Source organism: Cyanistes caeruleus, chromosome 4 (assembly GCF_971803275.1).
Source record: "Cyanistes caeruleus chromosome 4, bCyaCae1.hap1.1, whole genome shotgun sequence".
Classification (NCBI taxonomy): Eukaryota; Metazoa; Chordata; class Aves; order Passeriformes; family Paridae; genus Cyanistes; species Cyanistes caeruleus.
Genome location: NC_141704.1, coordinates 854,614 through 871,435, shown reverse-complemented (window position 1 = coordinate 871,435; position 16,822 = coordinate 854,614). Strand labels below are relative to the sequence as shown.

Genomic DNA, 16,822 nt, shown 5'->3' with positions numbered 1-16,822 from the left:
GTGACACCGGGGTGTGACACAGGGTGGGGACAGGGACACCTCGGGGTGGGGACAGGGCCTCCCTGGGGGACAGCGGGGGTGACACCGGGGAGTGACACCGGGGTGGGGACAGGGACACCAGGGAGTGACACCGGGGTGGGGACAGGGCCTCCCTGGGGGGACAGTGGGGCGGGGGGGCTGGCAGGGGACACCTCGGGGTGACACCGGAGCTGGGGGTGACTGGGGTGGGGACAGGGACACCAGGGAGTGACACCGGGGTGGGGACAGGGACACCTGGGAGTGACACCGGGGTGGGGCTGCAGGTGACCCGGGGTGAGGACAGGGACACCTGGGGCTGTCCAGGGAGGGGCCAGGGATGTCCCTGTGCCTCTGGGGACACCAGGGGATGTCCAGGGAGGGGACAGGGATGTCCCAGGGTGGGGACAGGGATGTCCAGGGAGGGGACAGGGATGTCCCAGGGAGGGGCCAGGGCTGTCCAGGGAGGGGACAGGGACACCTGGGACTGTCCAGGGATGGGACAGGGATGTCCAGGGAGGGGCCAGGGCTGTCCCTGTGGCTCTGGGGACACCGAGGGACCCCCGTGCTGTCCCCAGCTGCCCCATCCCCCGCACCTCTCCTGAAGGGTTTCTCCTCGCAGTCTCCGAAGGGATCCAGGCTCTGCCACGGGCTCGGCCCCTCCTGCCACGGGGAGAGGGGCTGGGGGCACCGGGGGGCCCGCCTGGGACCCCCTGATCCTCTTTGGGACCCCCTGATCCCGGCTGGGACCCCCTGATCCTGTTTGGGACCCTCTGATCCCCTCTGGGACCCCCTGATCCTGTTTGGGACCCCCTGACCCCGGCTGGGACCCCCTGATCCTGCCTGGGACCCCCTGACCCCGCCTGGGACCCCCTGATCCCGGCTGGGACCCCCTGATCCCCTCTGGGACCCCCTGATCCCCTCTGGGACCCCCTGACCCCGGCTGGGACCCCCTGATCCTCTTTGGGACCCCCTGATCCTGTTTGGGACCCCCTGATCCCATCTGGGACCCCCTGATCCCGGCTGGGACCCCCTGATCCCATCTGGGACCCCCTGATCCCCTCTGGGACCCCCTGATCCTGGCTGGGACCCCCTGACCCCCTCTGGGACCCCCTGACCCCGGCTGGGACCCCCTGACCCCATCTGGGACCCCCTGACCCCGGCTGGGACCCCCTGATCCTGTTTGGGACCCCCTGATCCTGGCTGGGACCCCCTGATCCTGTTTGGGACCCCCTGATCCTGGCTGGGACCCCCTGATCCCCTCTGGGACCCCCTGATCCCCTCTGGGACCCCCTGATCCTGTTTGGGACCCCCTGATCCTGGCTGGGACCCCCTGATCCCATTTGGGACCCTCTGATCCCCTCTGGGACCCCCTGATCCCGGCTGGGACCCCCTGATCCTGGCTGGGACCCCCTGATCCCCTCTGGGACCCCCTGATCCTGTTTGGGACCCCCTGACCCCGGCTGGGACCCCCTGATCCTGTTTGGGACCCCCTGATCCCATCTGGGACCCCCTGACCCCGGCTGGGACCCCCTGATCCCATCTGGGACCCCCTGACCCCGGCTGGGACCCCCTGATTCTGTTTGGGACCCCCTGATCCTGGCTGGGACCCCCTGATCCCATTTGGGACCCTCTGATCCCCTCTGGGACCCCCTGACCCCGGCTGGGACCCCCTGACCCCGGCTGGGACCCCCTGACCCCGGCTGGGACCCCCTGATACCATCTGGGACCCCCTGATCCTGTTTGGGACCCCCTGACCCCGGCTGGGACCCCCTGACCCCGGCTGGGACCCCCTGATCCTGTTTGGGACCCCCTGATCCTGTTTGGGACCCCCTGATCCCGGCTGGGACCCCCTGACCCCGGGTGGGACCCCCTGATCCCGTCTGGGACCCCCTGATCCCGGCTGGGACCCCCTGATCCCCTCTGGGACCCCCTGATCCCCTCTGGGACCCCCTGACCCCGGCTGGGACCCCCTGACCCCGGCTGGGACCCCCTGATCCCCTCTGGGACCCCCTGATCCTGTTTGGGACCCCCTGACCCCGGCTGGGACCCCCTGATCCCCTCTGGGACCCCCTGACCCCCTCTGGGACCCCCTGACCCCGGCTGGGACCCCCTGATCCCATCTGGGACCCCCTGATCCCATCTGGGACCCCCTGACCCCGGCTGGGACCCCCTGACCCCGGCTGGGACCCCCTGATCCTGTTTGGGACCCCCTGACCCCGGCTGGGACCCCCTGATCCCATCTGGGACCCCCTGATCCTGTTTGGGATCTCCTGACCCCGGCTGGGACCCCCTGATCCCAGCTGGGACCCCCTGATCTGATTTGGGATCCCCCCAGCCCAGGTTTGGGATCCCCCCGGTTGGATTTGGGATCCCCCTGATCCCATCTGGGATCCCCCAGCCCAGATTTGGGATCCCCCAGGTTTGATCTGGGATCCCCCAGCCCAGATCTCGGATCCCCCCGGGTGGATCTGGGATCCCCCAGCCCGGATCTGGGATCCCCCAGCCCGGATCTGGGATCCCCCAGCCCAGATTTGGGATCCCCCAGGTTGATCTGGGATCCCCCAGCCCAGATTTGGGATCCCCCAGCCCAGATTTGGGATCCCCCAGGTTGATCTGGGATCCCCCAGCCCGGATCTGGGATCCCCCAGCCCAGATTTGGGATCCCCCAGGTTGGATCTGGGATCCCCCCGGTTCCAGGGCCCCCCTTACCTCGCTGTGGGTTTGGGGGTCCCGGCCGGGGAATCTCTCCCGCAGGACACAGCCCCGGCCCCGGGGGGAGCTCTGGACAGCGAGGGGGGCAGTGAGGGATCGGGGATCCCAGGGGATCCCAGGGGATCTGGGGATCCAGGGGGAGCTCTGGACAGCGAGGGGGGCAGTGAGGGATCGGGGATCCCAGGGGATCCCAGGGGATCCCAGGGGATCTGGGGGGGATCTGGGGATCCTGGGGGAGCTCTGGACAGCGAGGGGGGCAGTGAGGGATCGGGGATCCCGGGGGATCCCAGGGGATCTGGAGGGGATCTGGGGATCCTGGGGGAGCTCTGGACAGCGAGGGGGGCACTGAGGGATCGGGGATCCCAGGGGATCCCAGGGGATCTGGGGGGGATCAGGGATCTGGGGATCAGGGGGGAGCTCTGGACAGCGAGGGGGGCAGTGAGGGATCGGGGATCCCAGGGGATCTGGGGGGATCTGGGGATCCTGGGGGGGATCGGGGATCCTGGGGGGGATCTGGGGATCCTGGGGGGATCTGGGATCCTGGGGGGGATCGGGGATCTGGGGGGGATTGGGGATCCAGGGGGGGATCGGGGATCCAGGGAAGGGCACAGGGATCCAGGGAGGGGATTGGGGATCCAGGGAAGGTTTGGGGGATCCAGGGCTGGGATCTGGGGATCCAGGGAGGGGATTGGGGATCCAGGGAAGGTTTGGGGGATCCAGGGCTGGGATCTGGGGATCCAGGGAGGGGATTGGGGATCCAGGGAAGGTTTGGGGGATCCAGGGCTGGGATCTGGGGATCCAGGGATGGGATTTGGGGATCCAGGGAAGGTTTGGGGGATCCAGGGAAGGTTTGGGGGATCCAGGGCTGGATCTGGGGATCCAGGGATGGATTTGGGGATCCAGGGAAGGTTTGGGGGATCCAGGGCTGGGATCTGGGGATGCAGGCATGGGATCTGGGGTCCTGGGGGGGATCTGGGGATCCAGGGAAGGTTTGGGGGATCCAGGGCTGGGATCTGGGGATCCAGGGCTGGGATCTGGGGATCCAGGGCTGGGATCTGGGGATCCAGGGATGGATTTGGGGGATCCAGGGATGGATCTGGGGATCCAGGGATGGATTTGGGGGATCCAGGGAAGGGCACAGGGATCCAGGGATGGGAGGAGGGGCACAGGCAGCCCCCAGCCCCACACAGACCCTCTGAGCCTGGATGTGCTCGGTGGAGACCGGGCTCACTTCCACCTCGTCCCCCGCGGCCTCGGGAACATCGTCACCGTCGGATCCCGCAGCCCCTGCGGGGGTGAAAGAAACTTCCAGAACCCCCTGATCCCAGCGGGGGTGAAAGAAACTTCCAGAACCCCCTGATCCCAGCGGGGGTGAAAGAAACTTCCAGAACCCCCCGATCCCAGCGGGGGCTGCAGAAGCTTCCAGAACCCCCTGACCCCAGTGGGGGCTGCGATCCCAGCGGGGGCTGCAGAAGCTTCCAGAACCCCCTGACCCCACCCTGTCACCCCAGGAACCCCCCGGGAGCGTCTCCTGTCACCCCAGGAACCCCCCGGGAGCGTCTCCTGTCACCCCAGGAACCCCCCGGGAGCGTCTCCTGTCACCCCAGGAACCCCCCGGGAGCGTCTCCTGTCACCCCAGGAACCCCCCGGGAGCGTCTCCTGTCACCCCAGGAACCCCCCGGGAGCGTCTCCTGTCACCCCAGGAACCCCCCGGGAGCGTCTCCTGTCACCCCAGGAACCCCCCGGGAGCGTCTCCTGTCACCCCAGGAACCCCCCGGGAGCGTCTCCTGTCACCCCAGGAACCCCCCGGGAGCGTCTCCTGCCGGGGCCAGGGGCAGCAGGGCCAGCAGAGGGAAGGGAGGAGCTGCTGGGGCTGGAAAATCCCAAATCTGAGAGATGCCAGCGCTGCCCTGGGCCCGAGAGCCACAGCCAGGGGACATCAAACCCACGGGGACATCATTAAATCCATGGGGACATCATTAAATCCATGGGGACATCAAATCCATGAGGACATCAAATCAATGGGGACATCAAATCAATGGGGACACCATTAAATCAATGGGGACATCAAACCCACGGGGACATCAAACCCACGGGGACATCATTAAATCCATGGGGACATCATTAAATCCATGGGGACATCAAATCCATGGGGACATCAAATCAATGGGGACATCAAATCCATGGGGACATCAAACCCACGGGGACATCAAATCCATGGGGACATCAAATCAATGGGGACACCATTAAATCAATGGGGACATCAAACCCACGGGGACATCAAACCCACGGGGACATCAAATCAATGGGGACATCAAATCCATGGGGACATCAAACCCACGGGGACATCAAACCCACGGGGACATCATTAAATCCACGGGGACATCAAATCCATGGGGACATTAAATCCACGGGGACATCATTAAATCAATGGGGACATCAAATCCATGGGGACATCAAATCCTTGGGGACATTAAATCCATCCAGGGACATCATCAAATCCACGGGGACATCAAATCCATGGGGACATCATTAAATCCATGGGGACATCATTAAATCCATGGGGACATCATTAAATCTGCTCCTGTCACACTCACCTGGGCAGGTGTCACCCCTCCTGTCACCCTTAACCTGGACAGGTGTCACCCCTCCTGTCACCCCTCCTGTCACCCCTCCTGTCACCCCTCCTGTCACCCTCACCTGGGCAGGTGTCACCCCTCCTGTCACCCCTCCTGTCACCCCTCCTGTCACCCCTCCTGTCACCCCTCACCTGGGCAGGTGTCACCCCTCCTGTCACCCCTCCTGTCACCCTCACCTGGGCAGGTGTCACCCCTCCCGTCACCCCTCCTGTCACCCCTCACCTGGGCAGGTGTCACCCCTCCTGTCACCCCTCCTGTCACCCCTCACCTGGGCAGGTGTCACCCCTCCTGTCACCCCTCCTGTCACCCTCACCTGGGCAGGTGTCACCCCTCCTGTCACCCCTCCTGTCACCCCTCACCTGGGCAGGTGTCACCCCTCCTGTCACCCTCACCTGGGCAGGTGTCACCCCTCCTGTCACCCCTCCTGTCACCCTCACCTGGCTCCTGGGAGAAGCTCAGTGCCCTCACAGGTGAGGCGCTGGCGCTCGGTGGCTGCTGGTGGCCGGGTCCCGCTGGCCCTGCAGTGACACGGTGACAAGGTGACATGGTGACAGTGACACAGTGACACAGTGACACAGTGACACAGCACACAGTGACACAGTGACAGTGACACAGCACACAGTGACAGTGACACAGTGACAGTGACACAGTGACACCGTGACACAGTGACACAGCACACAGTGACAGTGACACAGTGACAGTGACACAGCACACAGTGACACAGCACACAGTGACAGTGACACAGCACACAGTGACACAGCACACAGGGACACAGTGACAGTGACACAGTGACAGTGACACAGCACACAGTGACAGTGACACAGTGACAGTGACACAGCACACAGTGACACAATGACACAGCACACAGTGACACAGCACACAGTGACACAGTGACACAGTGACAGTGACACAGTGACACAGTGACAGTGACACAGCAACACAGTGACAGTGACACAGCACACAGTGACAGTGACACAGTGACACAGTGACAGTGACAGTGACACACTGACAGTGACACAGTGACACAGTGACACAGTGACAGTGACACAGTGACAGTGACACAGTGACACAGTGACACAGCACACAGTGACAGTGACACAGTGACAGTGACACAGTGACACAATGACACAGTGACACAGTGACAGTGACACAGTGACAGTGACACAGCACACAGTGACAGTGACACAGACACAGTGACACAGTGACACAGTGACAGTGACACAGCACACAGTGACACAGTGACAGTGACAGTGACAGTGACACAGTGACAGTGACACAATGACACAGTGACACAGTGACACAGTGACAGTGACACAGTGACAGTGACACAGTGACAGTGACACAGCACACAGTGACAGTGACACAGCACACAGTGACAGTGACACAGCACACAGTGACACAGTGACAGTGACACAGTGACACAGCACACAGTGACAGTGACACAGTGACAGTGACAGTGACACAGCACACAGTGACACAGTGACAGTGACACAGTGACACAGCACACAGTGACAGTGACACAGCACACAGTGACAGTGACACAGCACACAGTGACAGTGCCAGCAGGCAGGTGCCACCCCAGAGCCCCTCCGTGGGTACCTGTGTCTGTCCCCGGCTGGCCCTGGTGGCCCTGGTGGCCCGGCTGGCCCTGGTGGCCCTGGTGGCCCTGGTGGCCCTGGTGGCCCAGGTGGCCCTGGTGGCCCTGGTGGCCCTGGTGGCCCGGGTGGCTCGGGGACAGGCGGGCCAGCTCCAGCAGGAAGGTTCCGGAGCCGTGCGGCGTGGACGTGTTCATGCGGAAATCGCGCCGGCTCGCCAGCACCTCGCCCCTCCGGCTGCGGGAACGCGCTCGGGGAACGGTCCCCAATGTCCCCAGGGTCCCCACTGTCCCCAGGGTCCCCACTGTCCCCAGGGTCCCCAGCCTGGGCCCAGTGTCCCCAAGATCCCCAACCTGGCCCCCAATGTCCCCAGCCTGGCCCCAGTGTCCCCAGCCTGGCCCCAAGGTCCCCAGCCTGGCCCCAGTGTCCCCAACGTCCCCAGCCTGGCCCCAGTGTCCCCAGCCTGGCCCCAACGTCCCCAACCCAGCCCCAAGGTCCCCAGCCCGGCCCCAGTGTCCCCAGCCTGGCCCCAGTGTCCCCAGACTGGCCCCAAGGTCCCCAATGTCCCCAAGGTCCCCAACCTGGCCCCCAATGTCCCCAGACTGGCCCCAGTGTCCCCAGCCTGGCCCCAACGTCCCCAACCTGGCCCCAGTGTCCCCAGCCTGGCCCCAGTGTCCCCAGCCTGGCCCCAACGTCCCCAACCCAGCCCCAAGGTCCCCAGCCTGGCCCCAGTGTCCCCAACCTGGCCCCAGTGTCCCCAGACTGGCCCCAAGGTCCCCAACCTGGCCCCAGTGTCCCCAGACTGTCCCCAAATCCCCCACCCCAGCCCCAACATCCCCAGCCTGGCCCCAGTGTCCCCAGCCCAGCCCCGGGGTCTGCAGCCCATCCCCAATGTCCCCACACTGTCCCCAAGGTCCCCACACTGTCCCCAATGTCCCCAGCCTGACCCCAAATTCCCCAGCCCATCCCCAATGTCCCCAGCCTGGCCCCAAATTCCCCAGCCCATCCCCAATGTCCCCACACTGTCCCCAATGTCCCCAGTCCGGCCCCAAATCCCCCATACTGTCCCCAATGTCCCCACACTGTCCCCAAATTCCCCAGCCCATCCCCAATGTCCCCACACTGTCCCCAGCCCATCCCCGATGGACATCCCAGGGACAGGGACAATCCCAGTTGGAACAGGGGACAGGGACACAGGACACGGGACAATGCCACCAGGGGATGGGGACAGGGACACAGGACAATGCCACCAGGGGATGGGGACAGGGACACAGGACACAGGACAATGCCACCAGGGGATGGGGACAGGGACACAGGACACAGGACAGTGCCACCACGGGATGGGGACAGGGACACAGGACAATGGCACCAGGGGATGGGGACAGGGACAATGCCACCAGGGGATGGGGACAGGGACACAGGACACGGGACAATGCCACCAGGGGACAGGGACACAGGACACAGGACAATGGCACCAGGGGACGGGGACAGGGAGACAGGACACAGGACAATGGCACCAGGGGATGGGGACACGGGACAATGGCACCAGGGGATGGGGACAGGGACACAGGACACAGGACAATGGCAACAGGGGATGGGGACAGGGACAGGGACACAGGACAATGGCACCAGGGGATGGGGACAGGGACACAGGACACAGGACAATGGCACCAGGGGATGGGGACAGGGACAGGGACACAGGACACAGGACAATGGCACCAGGGGATGGGGACAGGGACATGGGACACAGGACAATGGCACCAGGGGATGGGGACAGGGACACAGGACAATGGCACCAGGGGATGGGGACAGGGACAATGCCACCAGGGGACGGGGACACTCGGGAGTCACCTCAGGAGGGGATTTTCCTTCTTCTCCGCCTCCTCCGGGGCCACCAGCGCCATCGGGGTCAGGGGAACGATGTTGGTGGCCTGGGGAGGTGGCAGCGCAGGCATTGTCCCCAAGGCCACCAGCAGGGCTGGGTGGCACCGGGAGGCAGCCGGGAAAAGGGGGCAGGGGAGAAATGGGGAAAGGAGGGGAAAGGGAAAATGGGAGAAAAGGACGGGAAAAGGGAAAAATGGGGAGAGAAAGAGGGGAAAAGGAAAAAATGAGAGAGAAAAGGAGGGGAAAAGGAAAAATGGAGAGAGAAAGAGGGGAAAAGGGGAAAATGAGAGAGAAAAGGAGGGGAAAAGGAGAGAAAATGGGAGAAAAAGAGGGAGAAAAGGGAAAAAATGGGAGAAAAAGAGGGGAAAAGGAGAGAAAATGAGAGAAAAAGAGGAGGAAAAGGGAAAAATAAGAGGGAAAAGGAGGGGAGAAAGGGAAAAAAGGGGAGAAAAGGAGGGGAAAAGGGAAAAAATGGAGAGAGAAAGAGGGGAAAAGGGGAAAATGAGAGAGAAAAGGAGGGGAGAAAGGGAAAAATGGGGAGAAAAGGAGGGGGAAAGGGAAAAATAAGAGAGAAAAGGAGGGGAGAAAGGGAAAAAAGGGGAGAAAAAGAGGGGAAAAGGGGAAAATGAGAGAGAAAAGGAGGGGAAAAGGAGAAAAAATGAGACAAAAAGAGGGAGAAAAGGGAAAAAGGGGAGAAAAAGAGGGGAAAAGGGAAAAAATGAGAGAAAAAAGGAGGAAAAAGGGAGGGATGAAAAGAGGGAGAAAAGGGAAAAAAGGAGAGAAAAAGAGGGGGAAAGGAGAGAAAATGAGAGAGAAAGAGGAGGAAAAGGGAAAATGAGAGAGAAAAGGAGGGGAAAAGGAGAGAAAATGGGAGAAAAGGAGGGGAAAAGGGAAAAAATGGGAGAAAAAGAGGGGAAAAGGGAAAAATGGGAGAAAAGGAAGTGAAAAGGGGAAAAAATGAGAGAAAAAAGGAGGAAAAAGGGAGGGATGAAAAGAGGGAGAAAAGGGAAAAAGGAGAGAAAAAGAGGGGGAAAAGAGGGGAAAAAAGGAGAGAAAAAGAGGGGGAAAAGGGAAAAATGGGGAGAAAAGGAGGGGAAAAGGGAAAAAAGGAGAGAGAAAGAGGAGAAAAGGGAAAAAAGAGAGAAAAGGAGGGGAAAAGGAGAGAAAATGAGAGAAAAAGAGGAGGAAAAGGGAAAGATGAGAGAGAAAAGAGGGGAAAAGGAGAGAAAATGAGAGAAAAAGAGGGGGAAAAGGGAAAAAATGGGAGAAAAAGAGGGGGAAAGGGAAAAATGAGAGAGAAAATGAGGGGGAAAGGGAAAAATTATAGAAAAGGAAGGGAAAAGGAGAGAAAATGAGAGAAAAAGAGGGGAAAAGGGAAAAAAGGGGAGAAAAGGAGGGGAAAAGGGAGGGATGAAAAGAGGGAGAAAAGGGAAAAAGGGGAGAAAAAGAGGGGGGAAAGAGGGGAAAAAAGGAGAGAAAAAGAGGGGGAAAAGGGAAAAATGGGAGAAAAGGAGGGGAAAAGGGAAAAAAGGAGAGAGAAAGAGGGGAAAAGGGAAAAAAGAGAGAAAAGGAAGGGAAAAGGAGAGAAAATGAGAGAAAAAGAGGGAGAAAAGGGAAAAAATGGGAGAAAAAGAGGGGAAAAGGAGAGAAAATGAGAGAAAAAGAGGGGAAAAGGGAAAAAATGGGAGAAAAAGAGGGGAAAAGGAGAGAAAATGAGAGAAAAAGAGGGGAAAAGGGAAAAATGGGGAGAAAAAGAGGGGGAAAGGGAAAAAAGGAGAGAAAAAGAGGGGAAAAGGGAAAAATGGGGAGAAAAGGAGGGGGAAAAGGAGAGAAAATGGGAGAAAAGGAAGGGAAAAGAGGAAAAAATGAGAGAAAAAAGGAGGAAAAAGGGAGGGATGAAAAGAGGGAGAAAAGGGAAAAAAGGGGAGAAAAGGAGGGGAAAAGGAAAAAATGAGACAAAAAGAGGGAGAAAAGGGAAAATAGGGGAGAAAAAGAGGGGGGAAACGGAAAAAATAGGAAAAAAGGAGGGGAAAAGGAGAGAAAATGAGAGAAAAAGAGGAGGAAAAGGGAAAAAATGGGAGAAAAAGAGGGGAGAAAGGGAAAAATGAGAGAGAAAAGGAGGAGAAAAGGGAAAAAAGAGAGAAAAGGAGGGGAAAAGGAGAGAAAATGAGAGAAAAAGAGGGGAAAAGGGAAAAATGGGGAGAAAAAGAGGGGGAAAGGGAAAAAAGGAGAGAGAAAGAGGGGAAAAGGGAAAAAAGGAGAGAAAAGGAGGGGGAAAGGGAAAAATGGAGAGAGAAAGAGGGGAAAAGGGAAAAATAGGGAGAAAAGGAGGGGAAAAGGGAAAAATGGGGAGAAAAGGAGGGGAAAAGGAGAGAAAATGGGAGAAAAGGAAGGGAAAAGAGGAAAAAATGAGAGAAAAAAGGAGGAAAAAGGGAGGGATGAAAAGAGGGAGAAAAGGGAAAAAAGGGGAGAAAAGGAGGGGAAAAGGAAAAAATGAGACAAAAAGAGGGAGAAAAGGGAAAATAGGGGAGAAAAAGAGGGGGAAAAGGGAAAAAATGAGAGAAAAAAGGAGGAAAAAGGGAGGGATGAAAAGAGGGAGAAAAGGGAAAAAAGGAGAGAAAAAGAGGGGGAAAGGAGAGAAAATGAGAGAGAAAGAGGAGGAAAAGGGAAAATGAGAGAGAAAAGGAGGGGAAAAGGGAAAAATGGGGAGAGAAAGAGGGGAAAAGAGAAAAAAAGGGGAGAAAAGGAGGGGAAAAGGGAAAAATGGGGAGAAAAGGAGAGGAAAAGGGAAAATGGAGAGAGAAAAGGAGGAAAAAGGGAAAAAATGGAGAGGGAAAGAGGGGAAAAGGGGAAAATGAGACAGAAAAGGAGGGGAAAAGGAGAGAAAATGGGAGAAAAGGAGGGGAAAAGGGAAAAAATGGGAGAAAAAGAGGGGAAAAGGGAAAAATGGGAGAAAAGGAAGGGAAAAGGGGAAAAAATGAGAGAAAAAAGGAGGAAAAAGGGAGGGATGAAAAGAGGGAGAAAAGGGAAAAAGGGGAGAAAAAGAGGGGGAAAAGGGAAAAATGGGAGAAAAGGAGGGGAAAAGGGAAAAAAGAGAGAAAAGGAAGGGAAAAGGAGAGAAAATGAGAGAAAAAGAGGGGAAAAGGGAAAAATGGGGAGAAAAAGAGGGGGAAAGGGAAAAAAGGAGAGAGAAAGAGGGGAAAAGGGAAAAATGGGGAGAAAAGGAGGGGAAAAGGGAAAAAAGGAGAGAAAAGGAGGGGAAAAGGGAAAAATGGGGAGAAAAGGAGGGGAAAAGGGAAAAAAGGAGAGAAAAGGAGGGGGAAAGGGAAAAATGGAGAGAGAAAGAGGGGAAAAGGAGAGAAAATGAGAGAAAAAGAGGGGAAAAGGGAAAAATGGGGAGAAAAAGAGGGAGAAAAGGGAAAAAAGGGGAGAAAAGGAGGGGAAAAGGAGAGAAAATGAGAGAAAAAGAGGGGGAAAGGGAAAAATGGGGAGAAAAAGAGGGGAGAAAGGGAAAAATGAGAGAGAAAGAGGGAGAAAGGGAAAAATGAGAGAGAAAATGAGGGGGAAAGGGAAAAATTATAGAAAAGGAAGGGAAAAGGAGAGAAAATGAGAGAAAAAGAGGAGGAAAAGGGAAAAAATGGGAGAAAAAGAGGGGAAAAGGAGAGAAAATGAGAGAAAAAGAGGAGGAAAAGGGAAAAATGGGGAGAAAGGGAGGGGCAAAGGAGGAATCAAAGGAATAAAAGGAGAAATCAAAGGAATAAAAGGAGGAAAATGAGTGGAAAAAAAGAGAAAAAAAGGAATCAAAGGAGAAAAAAGAGAAATAGAGGGATAAAAGGAGAAATCAAAGGAATCAAAGGAGAAATCAAAGGAATAAAAGGAGGAAAATGAGTGGAAAAAAAGAGGGAAAAAAGGAATCAAAGGAGAAAAAAGAAATAAAAGGAGGAATCAAAGGAATAAAAGGAGGAAAATGAATGGAAAATGAGAGAAAAAAAGGAATCAAAGGAGAAAAAAGAGAAATCAAAGGAGGGAGAAAAAGAAATCAAAGGAGGGATAAAAGGAGGAAAATGAGTGGGAAAAAAGAGAAAAAAAAGGAATCAAAGGAGATCAAAAAGAAATAAAAGAGGAATAAAAGGAGAAATCAAAGGAGGAATCAATGGAGGAATCAAAGGAGGAATAAAAGGAGGAAAATGAGTGGAAAACAAGAAGGAGAAAAGGAATGAAAGAGAACAAAGAGAAATCAAAGGAGGAATAAAAGGAGAAATCAAAGGAATAAAAGGAGGAAAATGAGTGGAAAAAGAGAGAAAAAAAAGGAATCAAAGGAGAAATAAGAAAAATAAAAGCAGGGATAAAAAGATAAATCAAAGGAGGAATAAAAGGAGAAATCAAAGGAATAAAAGGAGGAAAATGAGTGGAAAAAGAGAGAAAAAAAAGGAATCAAAGGAGAAAAAGTGAGAAATGAAAGAGGAATAAAAGGAGGAATCAAAGGAGGAATCAAAGGAGGAATAAGAGGAGGAAAATGAGTGGAATAAAAGAGAAAAAGAAGGATCAAAGGAGAAAAAAAAAGAGAAATGAAAGAGGAATAATCAAAGGTCTCCTCTCACAGCGAGCTGCTGACTCCTCCTCATGTTGACGCTGTCCTGGCTGGTCCTGGGGATGTCATCCAGGGACAGGAACTGCGGGGAGGAGCCCCCAGGTGTCACCCCAGGTATGACAGGGACAGGAATCCCAGCAGGAATCCCAACAGGAATCCCAAGAGGAATCCAGGAATCCCAACAGGAATCCCAAGAGGAATCCCAACAGGAATCCCAACAGGAATCCCAACAGGAATCCCAAGAGGAATCCCAGCAGGAATCCCAGCAGGAATCCCAGCAGGAATCCCAGCAGGAATCCCAACAGGAATCCCAACAGGAATCCCAACAGGAATCCCAACAGGAATCCCAACAGGAATCCCAGCAGGAATCCCAAGAGGAATCCCAACAGGAATCCCAACAGGAATCCCAACAGGAATCCCAGCAGGAATCCCAGCAGGAATCCAAACAGGAATCCCAAGAGGAATCCCAACAGGAATCCAGGAATCCCAACAGGAATCCAGGAATCCCAACAGGAATCCCAACAGGAATCCCAGCAGGAATCCCAACAGGAATCCCAGCAGGAATCCAAACAGGAATCCCAACAGGAATCCAAACAGGAATCCCAACAGGAATCCCAACAGGAATCCAGGAATCCCAGCAGGAATCCCAACAGGAATCCCAACAGGAATCCCAACAGGAATCCAGGAATCCCAACAGGAATCCCAACAGGAATCCCAGCAGGAATCCAGGAATCCCAGCAGGAATCCCAAGAGGAATCCCAGCAGGAATCCCAACAGGAATCCCAACAGGAATCCCAAGAGGAATCCCAACAGGAATCCCAGCAGGAATCCCAACAGGAATCCCAACAGGAATCCCAACAGGAATCCAGGAATCCCAACAGGAATCCAGGAATCCCAACAGGAATCCCAACAGGAATCCCAACAGGAATCCCAACAGGAATCCCAACAGGAATCCCAAGAGGAATCCCAACAGGAATCCAGGAATCCCAGCAGGAATCCCAAGAGGAATCCCAACAGGAATCCCAACAGGAATCCCAACAGGAATCCCAACAGGAATCCCAACAGGAATCCCAACAGGAATCCCAGCAGGAATCCCAACAGGAATCCCAGCAGGAATCCCAACAGGAATCCCAGCAGGAATCCCAGCAGGAATCCCAAGAGGAATCCCAAGAGGAATCCCAACAGGAATCCCAAGAGGAATCCCAACAGGAATCCCAAGAGGAATCCCAAGAGGAATCCCAACAGGAATCCCAAGAGCAATCCCAACAGGAATCCCAACAGGAATCCCAACAGGAATCCCAACAGGAATCCCAGCAGGAATCCCAACAGGAATCCCAACAGGAATCCCAACAGGAATCCCAACAGGAATCCCAACAGGAATCCCAGCAGGAATCCCAACAGGAATCCAAACAGGAATCCCAGCAGGAATCCCAATAGGAATCCCAAGAGGAATCCCAGCAGGAATCCCAGCAGGAATCCCAACAGGAATCCAGGAATCCCTACAGGAATCCCTTGGGATCCCTTGGGATCCATTCATTCCCTCACCTCCTTCTCCTTGTCCCCGAAGGTGGCGTCGGCGTCGCGGCCGTCGGGGCCCAGGGAAGTGGGGAGCTTCTCCCTCCTGGGGGGGAAAGAAAGGGTTAAAATCCGTGGGAATGGGGGGAAAATCCCCCCAAAAAAATGATTTTTGTGCGGGTGTGGAAGCACCCAAAGGGTTCCAAAGGGATTTTTCCCCTCTGGGAAAGGATCCCTCGGGGTGTTTTGGAGCAGGGGGAAAAGCAGAGTTGGGTTTGGGGGGTATCCCTGGGGTGGGATTCCAGAGAGAATGGGAAAATTCTGTCCTGGGAAGGGGAAATTCCATCTGGGAATGGGAAAAATCCATCCTGGGAGGGGAAATTCCATCTGGGAATGGGAAAAATCCATCTGGGAATGGGAAATTCCATCTGGGAATGGGAAAATTCTGTCCTGGGAATGGGAAATTCCATCTGGGAATGGGAAAAATCCATCTGGGAATGGAGAATTCCCATCCTGGAAGGGGAAATTCCATCTGGGAATGGGAAAAATCCGTCCTGGGAATGGAGAATTCCCATCCTGGGAGGGGGAAATTCCATCTGGGAATGGGAAAAATCCGTCCTGGGAGGGGAAATTCCATCTGGGAATGGAGAATTCCCATCCTGGGAATGGGAAATTCCATCTGGGAATGGGAAAAATCCATCTGGGAATGGAGAATTCCGTCCTGGGAAAGGGAAATTCCCATCCTGGGAATGGGAAAATTCAGTCCTGGGAGGGGAAATTCCATCCTGGGAATGGGAAATTCCATCTGGGAATGGGAAAAATCCGTCCTGGGAGGGGAAATTCCATCTGGGAGGGGAAATTCCATCTGGGAATGGGAAAAATCCATCCTGGAAAAGGAAAATTCCATCTGGGAATGGGAAAAATCCATCCTGGGAGGGGGAAATTCCATCTGGGAATGGGAAAAATCCATCCTGGGAGGGGAAATTCCATCTGGGAATGGAGAATTCCATCCTGGAAAGGGAAAATTCCCATCCTGGGAGGGGAAATTCCATCTGGGAATGGAAAAAATCCATCCTGGGAGGGGAAATTCCCATCCTGGGAGGGGGAAATTCCATCTGGGAATGGGAAAATTCCATCCTGGGAGGGGAAATTCCATCTGGGAATGGGAAAAATCCATCCTGGGAGGGGAAATTCCATCCTGGGAATGGGAAAAATCCATCCTGGGAATGGGAAATTCCATCTGGGAATGGGAAAAAATCCATCCTGGGAGGGGAAATTTCATCTGGGAATGGGAAAATTCCATCCTGGGAGGGGAAATTCCATCTGGGAATGGGAAAAATCCATCCTGGGAATGGGAAATTCCATCTGGGAATGGGAAAAAATCCGTCCTGGGAGGGGGAAATTCCATCTGGGAATGGAGAATTCCCATCCTGGGAGGGGGAAATTCCATCTGGGAATGGGAAAAATCCATCTGGGAATGGAGAATTCCCATCCTGGAAAGGGAAAAATCCGTCCTGGGAAGGGGAAATTCCATCTGGGAATGGGAAATTCCATCTGGGAATGGAGAATTCCCATCCTGGGAGGGGAAATTCCATCCTGGGAATGGGAAAATTCCGTCCTGGAAAGGGAAAACTCCCCCAGGGAAGGGAAAATTCCACCCTGGAAAGGGAAAAATTCCACCCAGGGAAGGGAAAATTCCACCCAGGGAAGGGAAAATTTCTCCCTGGAAAGGGAAGATTCCCCCAGGGAAGGGAAAATTCCATCTGGGAAGGGAAAATTCTCCTCTGGAAAGGGAAAATTCCACCCTGGGAAAGGAAAATTCCACCCAGGGAAGGGAAAATTCCACCCTGGGAAAGGAAAATTCCACC

At 55.5% G+C, this 16,822-nt stretch overlaps 1 protein-coding gene across 2 annotated transcripts in view; it reads right to left on the bottom strand.

Annotated features, from left to right (window-relative positions):
• NCAPH2 (non-SMC condensin II complex subunit H2) overlaps nucleotides 1–16,822 on the bottom strand; it is a 34,221-nt gene that overhangs the window by 8,372 nt on the left and 9,027 nt on the right. Inside the window, exons 5-12 of one of the 2 annotated variants that reach the window (XM_086886231.1) lie at nucleotides 14,985–15,060; nucleotides 13,450–13,521; nucleotides 8,816–8,895; nucleotides 6,969–7,201; nucleotides 5,807–5,887; nucleotides 3,923–4,017; nucleotides 2,728–2,799; nucleotides 612–678 (exon numbers count right to left, since the gene is read on the bottom strand). In XM_086886231.1, coding sequence (XP_086742357.1) covers nucleotides 612–678; nucleotides 2,728–2,799; nucleotides 3,923–4,017; nucleotides 5,807–5,887; nucleotides 6,969–7,201; nucleotides 8,816–8,895; nucleotides 13,450–13,521; nucleotides 14,985–15,060 — 776 coding nt within the window. Of the gene's footprint in view, nucleotides 1–611; nucleotides 697–2,727; nucleotides 2,800–3,922; nucleotides 4,018–5,806; nucleotides 5,888–6,968; nucleotides 7,202–8,815; nucleotides 8,896–13,449; nucleotides 13,522–14,984; nucleotides 15,061–16,822 lie in introns of both variants that reach the window. The other variant, XM_086886230.1, reaches the window with a different exon arrangement.